General features: G+C 41.3%; 1 protein-coding gene across 1 annotated transcript in view; it reads left to right on the top strand.

The window, feature by feature from the left end:
- LOC119423058 (VPS10 domain-containing receptor SorCS1) overlaps positions 1 to 20,079 on the top strand; it is a 186,644-nt gene extending 166,565 nt beyond the window's left edge. The window contains exons 17-26 of the mRNA XM_037690467.1: positions 995 to 1,166; positions 2,953 to 3,139; positions 3,706 to 3,839; positions 7,577 to 7,700; positions 8,937 to 9,049; positions 14,594 to 14,728; positions 16,800 to 16,899; positions 17,320 to 17,425; positions 19,777 to 19,934; positions 20,051 to 20,079. Of these exons, the coding sequence (XP_037546395.1) occupies positions 995 to 1,166; positions 2,953 to 3,139; positions 3,706 to 3,839; positions 7,577 to 7,700; positions 8,937 to 9,049; positions 14,594 to 14,728; positions 16,800 to 16,899; positions 17,320 to 17,425; positions 19,777 to 19,934; positions 20,051 to 20,079 (1,258 nt within the window). The remainder of the gene's footprint in view (positions 1 to 994; positions 1,167 to 2,952; positions 3,140 to 3,705; positions 3,840 to 7,576; positions 7,701 to 8,936; positions 9,050 to 14,593; positions 14,729 to 16,799; positions 16,900 to 17,319; positions 17,426 to 19,776; positions 19,935 to 20,050) is intronic.
- Positions 20,080 to 20,698: the final 619 nt, after the last annotated feature.

The following is a 20,698-nucleotide window of genomic DNA, read 5'->3' as shown; positions in this document are numbered from 1 at the left end:
CCTGAAGCACCTCCCTAGGGAGGTGCCCAGGAAGCATCCTTACCAGATGCCCGAACCCCCTCAGCCGGCTCCTCTCAATGTGGAGGAGCAGTGGTTCTACTCTGAGTCTCTCCCAGATAACTGAACTTCTCACCCTATCTCTGAGAGAGAGTCCAGCTACCCTGTGGAGGAAACTCATTTCAACCGCCTGTATCTATGAGCTCATTCTTTTTGTCACTACCCAGAGCTCGTGACCATAGGTGAGGGCAGGAACGTAGACTGACCGGTAAACAGAGAGACAGAGCTTTGCCTTACAGCTCAGCTCTCTCTTCACCACAACGGACCGGCACAGAGTCCGCAATACTGCTGACGCTGCAACATTTCGTCTGTCAATCTCACGCTCCATTTTTCCCTCACTCATGAACAAAACCTGGACATACCTGAACTCCTTCACTTGAGGCTGAACCTCACCCTCAACCTGAAGAGAGCAACCTTATCAAACCAATACTTTTAAAACCAGTTATTGATCAAGTAAAAATGGCTCAAACTCTTTGATGTGCTACAAAATAAAGATAAGTTTGAACATCAGTGAAGATCTCACCCCATGACAGGAAGGAGCCAGTAAAATTACATTGTCTCCTAATTAGAGAACAACCATCAAGGAAACAAAAAGAAAACATTGTAATAATAAATACTGCCAGATATTTTGAAAGGCAGATCAGAAACTTTAAAAGAGAAGGGTTTGATGATCGACAGCAAGAAGGTGGTTTTATTGATGTGGCTCACGGGTGAATACAAAGCAGTTATTTTTTTAAACTCAATTGTTCCATTAACTTTTAAAAACCAGCATTGATTAAATAAGTACAAATCACATACAATGCCAAGGTTTTAAATTAAAATGTAATGGAAGAAGAAATGTACGTTTCAAATATTCTGTACCTCTTACATTAGGTTGTACCTGGTGTGTTTTGGGTGTTTTTCTGCCTGTTGATGGTGTTGTGCTCTCCCCCCTCAGTTACAGGAAGGTGGTGTCTAATAACTGCACAGCCGGAGTGATTGCGGAGTACACGGCCCGGCGGCAGCAGTGCCCCATCCAGGCTCCCCGAGGTCTCCACCTGGTCACCAGTGAGGGCACGCTGACCGCCACGCTGGCCACCAACGTGACCTTCCTGGTTTTTCTGGAGGAGGTGAGCTGTTTATGACCTGTGAATGTCAAAAGTTGCTTCGTCACGCCAGAGAAACATGTTCCCGCACGCATCCGTTTCCATGGAAACCAGACTGCAAACCTCCACAGTTTGCCGGTTGTTTTATTGGTGATTTCACTGAAAGACTCAGATAGTGGGACATGGGCACCGGCGACCCCCGTGACCCAAAATGGAAGAAGCGGGTAAAAGATAATGGATGGATGGACGCAGGTAGTGATCAGGTGTTTAATTCATCCATTCTGATCATTGCAGTGGGGACATAGCTCAGATAATCTCAGTGAATCTAAATAGTTTTTAATAAATTATGACCTTTTTCCTATAATTATTACAATAAGTAAACATAATAAGGATAGACTTGTGTAAAAAGTCAAGTTGTGACCGCCTGTATTGTCATTACCGTATTTTTCGGACTCTAAGGCGCACTTAAAATCCTTTAATTTTCTCAAAAATCGACAGTGAACCTTATAATCCGGTGCGCCTTATGTATTAATTCTGGTTGTGCTTACTGACCTCGAACCAATTTTATGTGATAGAACTGAACAATGTTGAGAGTTATTGTGAATGAGTCAAATAAAGTTTGACTTGTCTGACTGTTTTGTTTCACTTAATGCGCCTTATAATCAGAAAAATACGGTATGTCCTTGTTTTATACATATATTGGTAATATTTGTACACAATCTATAGTTGAGGTCAGAGTCATGTTTTGTGGATATAAAGGTGAAAGATTGGTAACTACATGTTTAAATATTTTTAAAGTTACACAACAAACTCCTAAACAATTAAATCCAAAAATTTTTAAAGGTCTAAATGATTTCCACACGGACAGAGAATGAAAGCTAGTCTTTTATCGTCCCCCGTCGCAGAGCGAAGAGGCAGAATTTTAAAAACACTCCGTCCGTCCGTTTGGCATGTTGTGAAGATGATAATTTGAAAAGTAAGCGAGGTACCGACTTCCATTTTAAAATGTGACAACATTTAGGCGTAAGAAGGTTTTCTTTCAAAAACTGGGTTGCTACGTGAAAATCCAAGATGGCCACCACCATATCTGTATGTAAACTGGCCATGACTATAGTTTGATGAAACTCTGATTTCTAGTTTTTTATTTTGCTTAAAAGGATAGTTTCCTTAAATAATCGGGGTGGACTTTAGGGTGGTCAAAGACTAATCTATGGGGGCCAAGGCCACCAATGGCCACCCCCATGCTCCTCCACTGCACTTGGTCATGGATAAATTCTTCTCCCACTAGAACATCTTGCACCAAAAACATTAAAGTTTATTTCATTCTCTGTTCAATTCCAGACCAGAAAAACACTCATCTCCAAAACTACAAACATTCACTGTTCAGATCCCTCAGAGATGGGGGACATCGGGGTTCGGCTTGTTTTTATGGGATGAGTTAATCAAATCTAACAGGTCCACATGACTTTATCAGAAAAGTCCAAATGAATGATTTAAAGAATTGAAGTTAATCCTGTTTTCTAAGCAGAAAGTTGGATACAAGTCTTTCAGATTTTGGACTTGAGTTTGTCTCTGGATTACAGACTCCAATAGTTATTCTTTTATCCAAAACAAGTTAATTGGTATGTTGAATAACTAAAAAGACACGGATGTTATTTATTTATTTTTGCTGTAATCATTAAGTAACAAAAAATAATACGAGTTTCTGAGTGCTGCATCTGTTTTGTTGTGTTTTTGCTAATAAGCTTCTGCAGATGAAGGAGCAGTCCTTCAGTGTGAAAGTGTTTTTTTTTGTTTGTTTTTTTTGCAGGGGGATGGCGTGAGGACCAGCATCACCGTGGACTTCGGAGATGGCCACGCCTTGACGTATTCCAACGTGAGCTCCATGGACGACGGCATCAAACACATCTACAAGACCGTGGGAATCTACCGGGTGACGGCCACGGCGGAGAACAGCCTCGGCTCGGAGACCGCCAGTCTCTACCTGCACGTGACATGTGAGGCGGCGAGCGCCTTCCAAACATCTCTCTGTGCTCGTTCCGATAAGAGCCTCTTCGGTTTTCCTCCTGTTTGCTGTTTTTCTTTCACGTTTATCGCGTTCGGTGGAATTGCTCCACGCTCTGAGCTTTATCTCCTCGCAGAACAGGTTCTTAACGAAACAAACAAGGAAGACAGAACCAATCTGTTTCCAGTTCCTCTTCAGTCCGCTCCTGCCGTGTGGCTGCTCAGACTCATGGCTGACCGGCTCGGCTCTGTTCAGGGTCTGACAGATGACTTATTGACCAGGGAGCGCTGTCCGCCTCCCCATCTGTCAATCCTGTGTGCCAGCCGTGCAAACCGAATCCCTGCAGGCTCAGGAGGGCTGCGGATGAGGAATAACGCACAGATGGCAGCTGTCGGTTCCAGGGCAGGGGAGAGTTCTGGGCATGCTCACCACCCACCTATAAATTCCCACTCTCGTCCCTCGTTTGAACTAATAAAGTTGTTTCTGTTTTGATTTTTTTCCACTCTGTGCATAATGCGAGCGAGGCGTTCACGGTGTGATGCATGTGTGTGCGCGCAGGTCAGCTGGAGCATATCCATCTCTCCGCTCCCTTTGTGGCGATGAAGAACAAGGAGGTGAACCTGACTGCGGTTCTGTGGCCCAGCCAAGTGGGAACGGTCACCTACATCTGGTGGATCGGAAATAATACCGAGGTACTTTTTTCCCTCTGCGCTCAAACTTCTGCCCGGATCCGTGCGTAATTAGGAAGTAGGTTGCTGACTTTGTAGTTTCGTAGAGCTATATTTGAGAGTCCAGGATGCAGAAAATTGTGTCCGTTTTTAATCAGCGCTGATAAAAGCTGCAGGGAGTGCTGAGGTATCACAAACACAAAGTGCCTCGATTAGTTAAAGCTGGCTGCAGGTGGGCTCGGCCCAATTATCCCAAACTTTAAAAAGCTTTCACGCAAACGTCTGTTCAGATAAGTGTGAAGTCAAACTGTCTTTGGATTTTGAACAGACACATCTGGAGGTAAAAGCTCCGAACATGAACTCTGAGCTACCCAGAGCATCTTCCGCTCTGACCCTGGCGACTGTTTTAAACCAGTCTGCTCCATCAGTCAGGTCACTTACCGGCTGTTTTTTTTTTTTTTTAAATGTAATCTTTTATTGCAAACAAGTGCACAAAACGCAACACCAGGAAGCAAACAAGGCAACGCAACATGTACAAGTTCTTGAGCTCTGGTGTTTTTCACACCAACATGAAGTGAATGAGAACTGTGTGACATTCAGGGGTTTTATTTGTTGTCTGAAAGCACCAGAACAACAGAAGTTGATTTTCTGTCGTTTCTTAAGGTCTTGTTTTCACATCATTTTTGGATCCTTGTGTCTCGTTCTCATGCAAATTTGTCCGATTAGAAAAACTTTCATAAAAGCCTCCCAAAGAGCAAACTGAGCTTTTTGTCAAATGTCTCAGTCTGATGTTGTTTCAGACACTGAGGATTCAGTGGAACCAGTTTATATCGGTGCTCTTTTGGTTTTGTCTTTGATTTTAAACTTTGTTGATGTGTTGAAAAGTTTTGAGTTAATCATTATTAACATTCATCTGTTGCCTTATATACCAAAGCAAAGATCTCCTGGGATCTGTTTGCGCTCAGATCTGTGTTGATGATGACTCTCAGTTACTATCACACCAACGTTTAAATTATTATTTACGAAATTAACTAAGTAAGAGACATTTTTTGCATTTGCTAAGGTCAATTAGGTTGATTTGGATTGACGCAAAAAGTTAATTAGTTGTAGATGTTCAACCACTGAGTACTGTCTGAGAAGTTCATTAAACTATGAGCGGCCTTTTAGGCCAAAATGTATATTTTATTTCACATAGTAAATGTGAAAGTCTTTGATAGCAACACACACACCACACACACACAGAAACGGTTAGGTTTTAACTTTTGTTGTTGCTTGCAGTTTCCACAATGCTTCTTTATTTTCAATTACTTATTTTGCTAACACGTTTAGCTGCCATTATTTATTTCTTGCCTTAAATCAAAGTTATGTGGCTCAATGAACGTGTGTGTGTTGGGGGTGGTGGGGGGGGATTGGTCAGTTAAGACTCAAAGCTCCACATCCCGAGTGCTCCAACTCAGGTTCCAAAAATGCAACATTGCAGCTCCTGTTGACTTCGCATTCCAACAACAAAAATCATCAGGGAAATTTGGTTTAAATGTAAAGTCTTTGGTTTTAAATCAATTTCATTTAACTAGTGAGGTGGAGGGTTTAAAATACTGGTAAGTCCGGTGACCAGGTGCTGTATAAAGTACAGAAAATAATGATCTTCTAGACCTGTTATTAGGAGAAGAAGAATTATTGAGCTTCAACAACTAACCACCTGACATCTCAGAAGGTTAAAACTATAATCTGTAAAGATAATTTATTAACCACGAAGTGTGAAAATATATTTCAGTTGTGTCTAATGCGCCACATCCATGGGAATGTGAATGTTGAGAACCTTAAATAAGCAGAACCGGTTTACATGCGCTGGGATGATGATAATATCCTGTGGCAGTTTTAGGCCCCGTCCACACGGAAACAGTGTTTTGTAAATATGATTTTTTTTTTTCCTCTCTAAATCTTTTCAGCCTTACATCCACATGGAAACAACATTTTAGGAGCCTCTTGATTGCATTTTTGGAAATCGCGCCTCAAAATGAGAAAAAACTCAAACAAAAACGCTGAGTTTTCGTGTGAACAGTCAAAACACAATCTTTCCAAAACAACCTCATAGACCGAACTCTAATCTAAATTAAAATCCAAATGTGACAGACGTCAACAATAAAAATGACACATTACATGCTTGTGTTTGTGTTGCAGACAGGGTTGATGAATGATAACAAACAGAACTGAAAAAAAACTAAATATTACAGTAAATACTCTTCGGCCAGTCGTTATTAAACTATCATAAAACAGTTAACAATATATCAGACAATATATCACCTTGAGAACGGGGAATAGTTTAAAAAAACAGATAATTGTTGCATAAAGAAATTATCCTGACATGCTTTGAAGCATTTTTGAAGAAGGAAACTCTCCTCCATCTGTCGTTCTGTGAATAAAACCTCTGAAAACATTAATTATGTCCACGTCTTTAAACTGACACAACTTCTAGTCAAAGATGTTCCACTTTGTAGTCAGCCCATTAAAAATATTAATTATATATTTTTATTTTTGCTCTTGTTTTCACCATCTGTCTTCTGGTGTTTACAGTTTGGAGCGTCTTCTTTTCTGTTGGGTGTTTTTGTGGCAGCATTGCAGCGCCACCCACAGGCCTGGCATACTTACTGCAACGTTTTCTGTGTTGATGTAAACATTTTTAGAAACAGTGCTGCGTTGATGAGGACATTTTCAAAAACATCAAAATAAAAAGACTGTAGGAAAGTCAGCCTTCCTGTGTGGACGAGGCCTTAGACACTGAAAGAAATCTACATCTAAAGAAAAGAAAGGTGATGTCACGTGCGCCGCAGTATGGCAGCACTGACAGGAACTCTGCTTCGACTCGATCTTCTTTTGTTCCTGTTGTTGTTCTTTTAACTTTTTTTGCGCCTACACTGCACACCCACGCTACGGGTATGACTGCAACACACTTTTGGAGTTTTCTGTGTCGCTGCCTTGCCATCGTGCCATCTTTCCATTGTGGTTCAGTTCCTGGCCCCCCTCCAACCTCGGGCTCAGGCTCCGGCCTGTCACGCCATGTCATCTGCCTGCACTGACCGAACTCTACGGACCCGTTCAGTTCCGCAAGGAAACCTTGAATGTTCTCTGTCTGCCAGACCCAGTTCTTGAGGGCAGTCTAGGAGGGCAACTGCTGCGGTCCTTATTTACCATCAAGTCAAGTCAAGTCAAGTCATCTTTATTTGTAGAGCACAATTTAAAACAGATAAACTGTTATCAAAGTGCTTTTTTTGTTATCAAGCTGCTAACAAGACATGCTAACAAGACCTGCTAACGCTGTTAACAAGACCATGCCCCTAACCGAACCATTCTACTGATAGAACCTCACTGCTAACCAAACCACACTGTAGATGTTTTTCTTTTTCACTCTTGGCATCGTGTTTTTGTATTTTTTGCTGTATGCTTTGGTATTTGTTGTTGTTTTTTATTTCTGGCGAGTCGAGACAGTTCTTCTCATCCTAAGCATTTCATTGCCTTGTTGACCTTGTGTTGATTTTGCATATGACAAATAAACCAAGCCAAACCGAATCTTTGAGGTTGTTAGTGCTGACAGGAGCTATGGGAGTCACACCGAAGTCATTCCATTGTGTGTTTGTGATTTCTGCACGCCAACACCTCTGTGGTGTAAACAACTACGGTGTGAGATATTAACCGACTGCTGATGGTGGCCCCCCCACGGGCCCACCCCGTCTCACTCCCTGTGTGTCTGTGTCCTCCAGCAGCCTTTAATCACCCTGGAGGGAAGCGTAGCGTGCACGTTCTCAAGGGAAGGCATCAACAGCGTCACGGTGCAGGTGTCTGCTGGGAGTGCCATCCTGCAGGACAGGAAGACCATCGCCGTCCACGGTGAGTCGGCTCGGCAGCTGTCAGAAGAACAGAACAAGGATCATGCACACTGTTTAATAACAGGAAATAAAAGATCAATATTTTATTATAAAAACAGAGGCATTACAATAAACACGTCCTGTAGAGTTTATTTATATTTTTTTGAATCAAAGACGGCAAAGAAAAGAAAATTACATTTTCCAGAACTTGAGGAAGTAATTAATTCACTGAATCAGGTGTGTTGGAGCAGAAAACAACTGAAAAATTCAGGATGGTGTTCCTCAGGGACTAGGGTTGGGAACCACTGAATTTTAAACATCGATAATATGGTTTCCTGTGGTCCAGACAGTCCTGCAAACTGAGTTAGTCTCTGAGAGAACAGCAACAATCATATTTTATCCCGTAGTTCTCCTAAAAGCATTCATCAGACACGTGAGCAAATAAAGATGTTTCCAGAATGCCGGCGCTGTCGGACACTGAGCAGGTTGATCTGGGCCCCCCTGGTCTTCACTGACACTAACATTAACAATAAGGATACATTTATTTTAGCTGATGATACAAAAGCTATTTAATTTTACCAAACAAACAAAAAACAAAACATAAAGCTCATAATTAATCTGGAAGCTGTGTTTGAATGTTAATATGTTAAAAATAAGAGCATGTAAGTTATTATCTATAAGCACAAGTTCTCCAAGGTTTCACTCCACAAAAGTAGTTTTTATTGCATTAAAAAGGCATTAATTTAGCTTTTAAATAACATTTCCCCATCGGTTAGTTTTTTTTTTAATTTTCAGACTGAGATGATTTCAGTTTGTTATTTTTAGTTTTCTGGTTCTTTAATAATTATAAAAACTCAGTTTGTGGATTGTTTTATTGGTAATAATAGTTTTTTATTCAACTTGTTTCTTTCTTTAAGTCAGGTGTCCGTCTGCACATCACTTTATTTCCATTTGAATTTAGAAACACGCTCTTTAAGCCACCTGAAGCCAGTTTTAAAACCACAAATCATTTGTTTTGCAGAAGTTTTATGACACTGCAGGGAGAAAAAGCTGCTTTAGATCTGCTCCGTTTCTGTCTGACAGTTTTTAAACCTTTTATAAAGATGGACTCTTACATGAAAACAAGACAAAACAGTAAAGAACAAAACTGCTTTTTTTACAGAAAGTTCTAAATCTCAGCTGTGAACTTTGTTTTAGACCTCATAAAAGGAAAAACGTCAAACATTTATTAATATTATTGTTGTTGTTGTACCTGTAGAATACTTCCGATCTCATCTGCTGGCCTTTTCGTCCAACCTGGATGAGCACAACCCCGACGTTCCAGAGTGGAGGCTGGATGTGAGCCGTGTCATCAGGAACGCCCTGATCCAGGTAGGATCTTCTTCCCAGCAGCTGTTGCTCTGCTCCCGAAGATGCTGTCGGAGCTCAGCCGGACCTTTGCGTGACCTCCCCGGAGCTCCGGGTCTCCATTAAGACTTTTATGAGGATAGATGACGAGGGTTCAAGTTCAAAAATCTTTATTATCCCAGAGGGGCAGTTTGTTTCAAGTCAGTAGCATACTAGATCAATCCATACTAGACACTGAGATATTAAAATAACATAAATCATCACTGTTCATTAAGGAGCCTGATCACTACAGGGATGAATGAGTTTTCAGTCTGTTCAAGGATTCAAGGTTCTTTATTTATCATGCACACCACATGTGGTACATGTGGTGGAATGAAACTGAGTACACAGGGTCCCAATGTCGTCCTACGTCCGGGCAGCAGATACCTGCGTCCAGATGGAAGCAACCTGAACTCACCATAGAGTGGATGATCAGGATCTGCCAGAATCAGCCTGGCCTTGTTCACTGACCTCGTCTTGTGTAGGTCAGTGAGGTTCTGTAGGGCTATGCCAGCAGTTCTGGTGAACATCCTGACAATCCCTGAGAGTTTGCACCTGTTTTTGCATGTCAAAAGTCCAAACCAACAGATGAAGGTAAAAGTTAAAAGACTCAATAAAACATGAATAAAACATTCTCATAAAAGTTGAATCAACATTCAAACCACAGAGCTTCAGATACAAATATGTCCTCTGGTGGGCCTTTTTACAAAATGAGTTCACATGGGGGTCAAAGGTCAGGTTGTCATGGAGAACAGTTCCCAGATAGATGCACCACCTCAACAGCTTCACCATTATTGACCACAGGAGTGGCAACTGAAGAGTCTTTTCTGAAACCAATGACCAACTCCTTTGTCTTAGAAACATTGAACTCGCATCATTCAGTGAAGTCCCCGACCACAGGGTGGAGAGCAGAGGATGACGATCAGGAGGAAACGTAGTTCAAGGACGTCTGATTGCTCCGAACACACTCCGAGAATCCAAGGCTGCACAGGAACAAGCTCCTGGACGTTCATGAAGACAAATAAATGTCTGCGTTGACCCGAGGGGACGCTGGGGGACGAGTGCTTCACAAGCTGTCAGGTGTAAGAAATGATTCAGCCCCACGGCCGACAGTCACCCAGTCTGAGTCATTGACTCGTTCTTCACACATCTTCAAACTGCCAATATACTTCTGGGTCTCCGGAAGAAGCAGTCTGGGCCTCGCTTCATATTCTCACACGTATTTCTGATCCAGAAAATTCTAAATTGGTGCTGAAAACATCCGTCTCTGCAGTCCTCGCCGAGCGAGCCCGCGCTGTTATTTCTTGCAGGCAGAACACGAAGACGGAGAGAGATTAAGATAAAAATATTACTCGGCGGGTTTAAACCGCCTCAGCGTTCACGGCAGCAGAACCCCAGAAAAACGCTCGCAAACTAAAACCTGCAGCTGCTGCAGGAAACAAACGGCACAGTTCCCCATCTCTGCCTGCGTTCCTTTAAGGTCACGGCTGAACCTGCACCGATGAAAATTAACAACATTAAACATACGCACTAAAATAATTGATCCTCATTAAATTCTACTTTATCAGCAGCCGAGTGATTAATAAAAAGAAGCTCGCAAGATTTAAATATACACAATTTAATTTTACATGTTTTTTATTCCATTTTTTACATGTTAAAAAAAAAAAACAATACTACAAATAAAACACTCAGAATCTGTGTTCAGAAGCATATGAAAGAAATTCTGGCAGTTTCTTACAAAAACCTAAATGTTTTACAGTTTGTTTTTCCGGCTGCTCAGAGCTGAATTAGCATTAATTTACATGAATCATAATTAAAATAACAGTACAGGCATTGTTTGAAAATATTAGCTGCAACTCCAACAAGGTTCAGTCAGGTCATCTGGGTGATTTTTTTGTTGTTGTTGTTGAGATGTTTTGTCCTTCATCCAAATGACTTCATCAGTCCGATAAGCCACAACAAACAGAGTCCCACAAGCAGCAAACCCACATAGTGGACTAACCGGTTTGCTGGCAATGAGTTGGTTTCTGGGGCCCGCCATCTCCCTTGTCGACTCCTCGGAAGCAGCCATAGCCAAAGTGGTCCACCATGTGGGTTTGATGCTTGTGGGTCTCAGTTTGTTGTGGCTCATCAGACTGATGAAGTGCTATGGATGAAGGACGAAATATCTCAACAACAATAGAAACCGTCCAAATGACCTGAATGAACTTTGTTGGATTTTCTACCTGAATTATTGAGCATGAAATGTGATTAGCTGCAAATAATTATGGGTTAGAAAAGTTTCCTTTCAGAAAAGATGCTTTGCTAAAGGACATGATAAATGAAGGGATTTTTTTTTTAAGCTCCTCTTGGGATCAACTTTTTAGAACCATCTCAAAAATCAATCAGCTTTCCAGGTTCTCGAAACCAGTAGTCTGAGTTCATATCTCAGTTAAGTTTCTGAACAGTTTCAAGCAGATCTCAACATGAAGAAACTGACCAGTTTGCTTGAATTTCTAATTCTAAACATCAAAACATCAAAGTTCATGCTCAGTCATCCAGGTACAAAGTCCAGTAATGCTCAGTCAGGTCATCTGGACAGTTTCTTTTTTGTGGAAAGACGTTTCACCCTCTATCCAAAGGGCTTCATCAGTCTGAGGAGTCCCAAGTATACTGTTTCCCCACTAAGCAGATGATAATAAGCTGATGAAGCCCTCCGGATAGAGGGCGAAACGTCTTTCCACAAAAAAAAACTCTACAGATGACCTGACTGAGCATTATTGGATTTTGTACCTGGATGATTGAGCATGAACTTTGATGTCTTGAACCACTTTGGCTGTGGCTGCCTGCCTGGGAGGAGTCAATGGGGGACAGGACAGCCCCCAGAAACCATCTTAACACCAGCAAACTGGTTGGTCCACTAAAGGAGTATACTGTGGGGAAACAGTTTACTTGGGACTCCTCAGACTGATGAAGCCCTCCGGATAGAGGGTGACACGTCTTTCCATTAAAAAAAAATAAACTGTCCAGATGACCTGATTGAGCATTATTGGACTAAACATCAAAACTTTTTTTTTATCCGTTGCAGAGCAAAGACAAAAATTTCATCCATCTGTCTGTCTCGTGAAATGTATAAGTTGAAATATAAGAGAGGTACGGACTTCAGTTTTGGTGTTTGGCTCCATCTTGGCGTGAGAAAAGTCACTATTGAAAATTGGGTTGCCATGGCAAAATCCAAGATGGCCACTGCCATATACTTCAACCACAGCTAGTGTTTGAGGAAACTATATGCTTTCCAGTTTTATATTACTTAAAAGTATAGTTACCTCAAATGATTGGGGTAGCCGAAGATTATTCTGTGGGCCAAGGCCACCATTGGCCATCTCCTGGCTCCACCACTGGACCTGCTGGTGGATAAAACTGCCCCCTCCACTCTCCAGGGTCCGTCACTCTGCGCCGCCTCAGACAAGATAAAAAAAATCTCCCTCTGTTCTTCTCCACAGAGTAACTCCTCTATTTGAACATCTTGCAGCAAAAACGTTTAGGTTTACTTCATTTTCTGTTCAGTTCCAGTCCAGAAAAACACTCGTTTCAAAAACTACAAACATTCAGACCCCTCAGTGACTGGGACATTGGCGTACTGCTTGTTTATGCTGACTTTAAGCTTCAACAACTCCAACTGTTGGGGTGGGGGTGGGAGACCTGGTTGTTTGGTGGGAATGTCCAAAACCTCTGATGGACCCGAGGTCAAAACGGCAAAAGAGAATTGTTTAATCATCCCTGTAGTTTTAATGTTTTTTTCATATTTTTAAATCCTGAGACAAACAAAGGAAATGACAAACATCGGCCCGGTCACTTTCTTTGACTCTCTGCTCCGAACGGTTCTGGTCCAGTTAACGTGACGTTCTGTGCATTCACTGCAGACAACATCTGCTCACACACCGAGGTCCTGCCTCGTCTGCCACACATCAAACCACTTCTTATTCCAGATGTTCAGAATGTAACTTCCTGAATGGTTTGCACTTTTTGTTGCTGCCGGGTCCTGTCGAGACGTCACTGGTTATCCTGAGGATGATGGGTAACAAGCGGTTGTTTATCTGGCTCCACTTGTTTGACACAGTTTGAGGTTTAGAGAATTCAACCAGATCCTTCTGGGTGTGAATGTTTATGAAGCATTTACACAGAGATCTATTTTTCTTCCGTACGTTTTTCAGCATCTTTCTTGTTCCACAATTTTTTTGTGCTATTTCAGCAAATCATAATTCAAAACGTTCGGCTCATTCAGCAGAAGGGTGCTGTGACTTTTGGTATTGGTGCAACTTTAGCTTTTTGAAATATTTAGCCTTTTCTGCCATTTTTTTTTTCGTCATAGAAAATGAACGGAGCTCATTTGACATCCTTCAAATCATTAGATGTGTTTACAACCTTTTACTGCTCCTTTCACATTTTGTTCTGTTTCAGCTTCTGTTTGTAATTGTAAACTGTTTTCAGCTTTTTTGTGATCCTCTTAGATTATTTCTGCTAACTACAACATTTTTGTGCTTCTTCTAACTTCTTTCTGCTAATTTCAGCTTGTTATGCTCCTTTCAGCTTATTTATGCAAGTTTCAGCCTTTTCTGCTAGTTCAGCTACTATTTAGCCGTTTTTATGCTAATGTTTTTTTTAGCTAATTCCACATTTTTTCGCACTCATTTCAACTTTTTTCAGCCTAATTCAGCAAAAGTGTTCTCTCCCCACTTCCCTCTAGTCATTTAAGCTTCTTTCTGATTTTTTAGCTACTTTTCAGCTTCTGTTTTTTTCCAGATATTTTCCACTTTTTTTTAGCTAATTTCTGCTTCTTTCAGCCTAATTGGGCAATCATGTGTTCTTTCTGCTTTCATATGCTAACTTAATCTTCTTCTAGCTTTTCAGCTACCTTTAAGTTCATTTCAACTGTTTTCAGATAAATTCAAGTTTTTCATGGTAATTTCTGATACTTTCAGCATAATTAACTTTTGTCTACTAATTTAAGTTTGTCATGTTCCTTTAAAGTTATTTCTGCTACTTTCAGCTTTTTCTGCTATTTCAGCTACTACTGAGAAAGCTGTTTTTATGCTGATTTAATCTTTTTCAGCAAATTCCACATTTTTGGGCTCATTTCAGTATTTTTGCTTCCTTCTGGTAGTTTAAGCTTTTTTAATGTATATTTTTTCAGTTACTTTTCAGCTCTTGTTGCTAATTTCAACTTTATTTTTTTTTTAGCTAGTTTCCTAATTTTATGCTAATTTCTCCTTATTTAAACCTACTTCAGCAAATATGTTCTTTCTGCTTTCTTTTAATAACTTGGGCTTGTTCTCCCATTTCAGCTACATTTCAGCATTTTTTAAGCTAATTTCAGCTGTTTTTCAGCAAAGATCTTCTGCAATAAGCTTTAACTGCATTTTTGCAGTTTCTCTAGTTGAGGTTGTGATTGTGCGCCTCAGACAGTTGTATCAGACTTTGTGTGAGTAAAAACGATGCAGCTTGGTTAGAACCTGTCTCACCCTCGTCTCCTTGCTGTTTTCCCTGCAGGCCACGGGCGTGAGCGAGGACCAGCTTCTGGTCACCGTCCTCCCAGGGTTACCCACAGCAGCTGAGTTTTTCCTCCTGCCCGACAAACAGAAAACTGAAGGGAAACCAGAGAAGAGCTCGGCTCATTTAGATCAGGTGAGGCAGCAGCGCCGCTCCTCCTGGACTTCTGAACATTTTGTTGTTTCTTGATGTCACCTTGTCCTTCTCGCTCTAACTCCACCTCAGTGCAGAGCTCCGTTTGCCTTTCTGTTTATGACTCATAGAGAAGCTCCTCATGGCAGCAGCTTGTCCATGCTCCTTAAAATAAAACCTCAGCTCAGTTCCTCCTTCTACCAGCAGATGCCAGAATTGCACTTCCATACCCATGAGTCTAGCATGAACATGTGGACTCATTATATCGCCTCCTTATGAGGAGGAATGAATTTTAAACAGTCGTATCCTGTCCGGTGAGGCAGAGCCGCCGTAAAACCCAGACAATAAAAACATCCAATCAACGAGAACCAAAATGACTGTCGATGTCACAAAACATGATTAGGCCAGAGAAGGAAATCAGTTGCAGTTTTCCTTTTTCCTTCCTGCTCCATCTTCTGCAGACCTCCATAAATCTTCATCCCAAAGTTCACACAAGTGTGGAGCCGACTCTGCTTATTAGGATGTATAAGAGATTTACTGACCCTGGTGTACGTTGTGAATAGGTAATTAGTCAAAGCGTAGACTAAATTTAAACAGTACAAAGGGGAAAGGACTAAAGAAATTATTCATTTCACTATTAATTTGGCAAATGAGGCAGATAAGATAAATGAAGTTTCTGCAGCAGAGAGAGAGAAAAAAAGCATCTGCACACAAGAAACATATTGTTTTATTATTCGGCTCATACAGGCTCGTTTCAGGACACCAGAATAATACTGAACTCTTTATTTTTAAGGTATATACAGTCTGACCCCAAATAGAGGATTGTACATGTGTAAATGAAAAGATCTGTGTTGGAAAAATTAGATCAAACCAGATTTTTATTATTTTTGTAAGTCAGTTGTCTCACATGAGCACATCCATCCATTATTTTTATCAGTTCGGTTTAAATCAGACCAAAGTGTCTCCCACTTGTCTGAAGCGCAGAGATCAGGCCGGGCTGTGTGGTGATCAGGTTTGTTATTTAAAGTGGTAACTAGAGAAATTGCATTTCCTGCAAAAACGCAGTGTGATTACTTATTGCTGAAGAACTTCCTGAAAAACAGCTAAAATTAGCTTAAAACACTCTGAAATGTAGCTGAAATGGAAGAACAAGCCTAAGTTATCAGAAGAAAACAGAAAGAACACATATTTGCTGATTTAGATTTAAATAAGAAGAAGTGAGCACAAAAATTAGGAAATTAACTAAAAAAGCTGAAATTAGCTAAAATGAAATGGCTGAAAAGTAGCTGAAAAGGCAGAGAGAAGCTTAAACAACCAGAAGGAAGTGGAAGTAGCTGAAATAAGTTAAAATAACCTGGAATTAGCTGAAAAGGCTAAATTTAGTACAAAACATCTAAATAGTAGCTGAAAGAGCAGAAAAAGCTGAAACTAGCAGAAAATATCTGGAAGGAGTATAACAAGCTGAAATTAGCAGAAATTACCACAAAAAATTAATTAATTGAAAACAGCTGAAATAACTAAAAAATGTCAAAAAGCTACAGCTCATTTACCATTTCCATTTACAATACATTAAAAATATGAAAACGTCCCAGCAGAGAATTGTTTGTCATGTGAGGCTGTGTTTAAGGACACTCACAAAAGAGGGAACAAATTACTTTTTGTATCCATTTTTCCTTACCAGAGGAACCACTAGTTTCTGCCAGATGGTACCAACCTGAATACTGGTTGCTCTGGATGGGTTGGGTCATTGTAAACCTGTATTGCCTTTTTTTTTTCCAGAACCTGACTGTACAGGTTTCACTTGTTGATGATCAATGACTTTACTACCTTGTTTGAACACCTGGGACAACTTGTTCCTGTCTCTGACTAGAAGGTTCCCCTACCATGAGACAATATTAAAGGAAACACTTTCAACCAGTGACCTGCACACCAACTACAAAATATGTTTGCTTCTTCTTGCTTTAATTCTAATTTTTAAACAGCTCTGCAAATAAATATTCCTCTGAAAATGATTTAAGTTTTTACCAGTCAGCTAAAAACTATATTGTTTAAATTGTGTCTCCTGTCTCTGCAGCTCTCTGAAGTTTTGCTGAGTGCCTTGAATCAGAATCTTGTCCAGTTCACGTTGCGGCCGGGCGTCCAAGTCACAGTGTACACAGCTCACCTGTCAGCAGGTAAACAAACACAACGGTCTTGGTTTAGTCCAGGAGGACCTTCAGTAGTGAGTGGGACAAACAAACAGCATGGGGACTTTTAATAGACACAGTGGACAGTCAGGTATAACTTTCATATTTTTATTGCCCCACCACTCAACTAATAACCCCACCCCTGTGTCTGATTGGCTCCCACCATGTAGCTACACAGAGACATTCAGAGAGTGAGAACCGTTACACGTATGTGTGCCTCTTCCTATTGGGGATGCTGCTACTTTTAGGATAAAGAGTAAGAAGAGTCCATATATTAAACTGATTCATGATTCACATGGGTGTCATTTCTGTTCACCACTCATTGCATGAGTCAGCAGGTGCAAATACAGCCCGGCTCAGCGGTTGTGTTGCTGATGGCGTGCGGCGCTTGTCTCCCTGTCTCTGCAGCGCCCCTTGTGGACACCGGTGAGAACCACAGCGGCTCTGCCATGCTAATGCTGCTGTCGGTGGTGGTTGCAGGGTTAGCTGTGTTTGTCATCTACAAGTTCAAGAGGTAACGTTTTCCTGAGGTTCCGTACAGTGATCATGTTGTGCCCATTGGTAAAGAGGTCAGTAGGGATGCACCAATACCAGTAATGGGTGTCTGTTTGGTACGGTGTATACCTACAATATACCCCTAACATGTGCCAATATGGTAGTACCAAATGCCAGTTTGATTTCAAACACATTTTCAAAAGAACTTTCGAAGTGTCCATCCAGCCGTCATCAATCTGTTATTTCCAGTTGTCTCAAAGTCAGGTCTCGAGGTAGTAGCTTGAGCAGGGAGGTCCAGACGTCTCTGTCCAGAGCCACCTCTTCCACCTCTTCTGGGAGGACTCCAAGGTGTTCCCTCACCAGCTGAGCGACATAGGCTCTCCAACATGTCCCAGGTCTTACCCTGATTCTCTTCCCAGTTGGACATGACACAAAAACTCCCTAAGGAGGCGACCAGGGGACAGCCTTACCAGATGTCGAAATCACTTGAATAGGCTCCTCTGGATGTGGAGGAGCAATTCAATTCAGTTCAGTTTATTTGTATAGTTCCAAGTCACGACATAAGTTGTCTCAGGGCACTGTACAGAAACATTACATTATAAAAGACGATTCTTAAAAGTTATCTATCTAAGGAAGCCAGGAGATTGCGTTGAATCTTGACATCGTCTGAGCCTCCCATCCTGAGCAAACACAAAGGAGAGAGTGGAAAGGAAAAACTCCCTTTTAACAGGAAGAAACCTCCAGCAGAACCAGGATCAGGACGAGTGGCCATCTGCTTTGACCGGATTTGAGAGGACAGGAAGTAGAAACAGACAAACACAGGTCCAGATGTATTTTCTATAAGAGGAAAGACAAAAACACATGTAAATATATAAATAATTACAAATACAAACAGGTAGAGAAGAGCAAGTAAAGACAGCAGCAGAGTGAGGAAATGTGGTCAATTTGTCCTCCAGCAGTCTGAGCCTTTAGTAGCGATTCTACTCTGAGTCTCTCCTGGAGAACTAAACTTCTCACCTGATCTCTCAGGGAGAGTCCAGCTACCATGAAGAGAAAACTTATTTGGACCTCCTGGCTCCAGGATCTCATTCTTTCAGTCTCTACCATAGTTCATGACCATAAATGAGGGTAGGAATGTCAGACTGACCAGTAAACAGAGAGCTTCTCCATGCAGCTCAACTCCCTCTTCACCACAACGGACCAGAACAGAGTATGCAACTGTAAGAGTTGCAACTCAACATTTGGAAGTACTCAAAATAAGTACTGGTTCTAGATAAAAAAAGAAGAAAAAGTTGTATTGTGCATCCGTACAGTTGCCAAAAGGTATGGGAGTGTCCCGACAGCTCGGAAAACAAAAGCTGCAGGCGAGGCTGCAGAAAAGGTTGATAGTTGTCTGTCAAAGCAACACGTCTGTCCATTTGTTCGACTTTTCCCCTCAAACATCTGTGGGGATCCTGTCGAAATGCTTGTCAGGTCATTCCCCACAAAAAGAAATGCCATTCAACCTTCAGCTGCTATCAATATTAAGGCCTTTGAAAGGAGGCAGCTGACCTTTCTGAAATGTTAACGTGTTTCCTTGCTGAGGTGGAGCTCCAAGGGAAACAATGTGAAGGGTCAGGATGAGCTACAGAAGTACAACAAAACATGAAACATTATTAAAGGTTATAAGTCCTTGTATCTGTTAGTGTCATAAGATCTGAATACCCAGAGTGAAAGGGAGCTGAGAATGAACACTCCACACAAGAAGCTCAGTTCAGTGCTTTTATTTACACTGCAGCAAAGTTTGGAACTAGACTGGATCCCTGGGGAGCAAGGAAATGTAATTAATCTCAGGTCACTGGTATTTAGAGTCTTTACTCAGAATTTACAGTTCCTTACAGGTTGGTGGTGTTAGGTCTGTCTTGGTTCCAGTCAGTAACAGTCCAAGTGATGGTCCGGAGATCACTAGTGAGCACGTAGTAGGAGACACATGAGAACAGATGGAGGGCGTAGGCAAGGATCCAAGTATTTGGTTTTGGTACAGGTTTCACTGGAGGTACTCAGGCAGTCACATTGGAGGAGTAATCACAAGTATTAGTACACACAAGGCTCAGGAAAACACTAGACGGCTGAGAGCATGAACCATAGGCGAGGCAATGCTCCAGCGTTGGATGAATGTCTTCTCGGCCTTAGATATGCCAAGAGTTCATTAGAGGACGGGTTGCAGCTGTCGGAGTAGAGCGACCTCTGGTGGAAAAACACTGGAACTACTACATTTAGATCCTTTTTACCCGTCAGTCCTTGAACATGTGGTTGTTGCAGATTATCTGATCTGTTTTAGTTTAGGCTTTGGGTTTTATCCGTTTGCCTCACTGTAAATCTTTCCTCAAGGAAGATCCCAGGCCTCAACGTCTATGCGCAGATGCAGGACGAAAAAGAACAAGAAATGACGAGTCCAGCTGATCCAACAAAGGCCACGCCCAGCTCACGGCAGGACCTGGTGCCTTCTTTGGAGATCCTGGACACCGAGTTCAACTCACGGCCCATCGGTGAACACCGTCACACTCATCTGTCGCTCACATTTCCTTCTGTTTTTCATCCCACTGTTCTGTTTCACATCGTGTTGACACGACTCTCATTCTGTGCTTTCTGTTGTGTTCCTCAGTGAAGTGGTCCGGACTACAGAAGGACTGAACAAAGCCGAGCATGTGAAGCAGTACAGAGGATTCTGAGTGGTACGGTTAAACACACTGCCCTCCTCTGTGCTGCTGGGCTTCAGTCACTGCCAGAAAACATGAATAAATACAGCAAGTGCAGCTTCTGAAGAACACACGTCTGTTTTTGTTTTTTTAGATCTGCTGGATATTAATGCACCATCGTTAACATCATTTCATCCTGTTTTATTTTATTTATTTTTTGGTTGGTTCCTGCCACTTGCCACATATCATGGTTTGTTTTTTGATTAATGTCTTTGTGTCACTTACAGGTTTTCTGTAGATATTTCTAAATAACACAATGTTTTTACAAGTGCAGCACATTGGGAAAGCATTGTTTTCTTTAAATTCTCCTACAAATTTGCATTTAATTTTATGTCAAGTTGTACAATATTTAGTTGAGTTTAAAATGTTTTTTTTTCTCAACATTGCTATACTTTTACTAGTTAAAAACAATTTTACTGTAAAGTGCCACAGTTCTTGAATTGTGGTACCACTTAAAGTACTTGATCCTACCATAGTAATATCAAAAAATACTACTACTCCAACAAAATAACAATTTCACACAACTTCCTTTATTTACTTCAGCATAAACACTA

This window comes from Nematolebias whitei, chromosome 16 (genome assembly GCF_014905685.2).
Source record: "Nematolebias whitei isolate Nwh7 chromosome 16, NemWhi1, whole genome shotgun sequence".
NCBI classification, from domain to species: Eukaryota; Metazoa; Chordata; class Actinopteri; order Cyprinodontiformes; family Rivulidae; genus Nematolebias; species Nematolebias whitei.
This window is presented reverse-complemented; position numbering and strand designations above follow the sequence as displayed.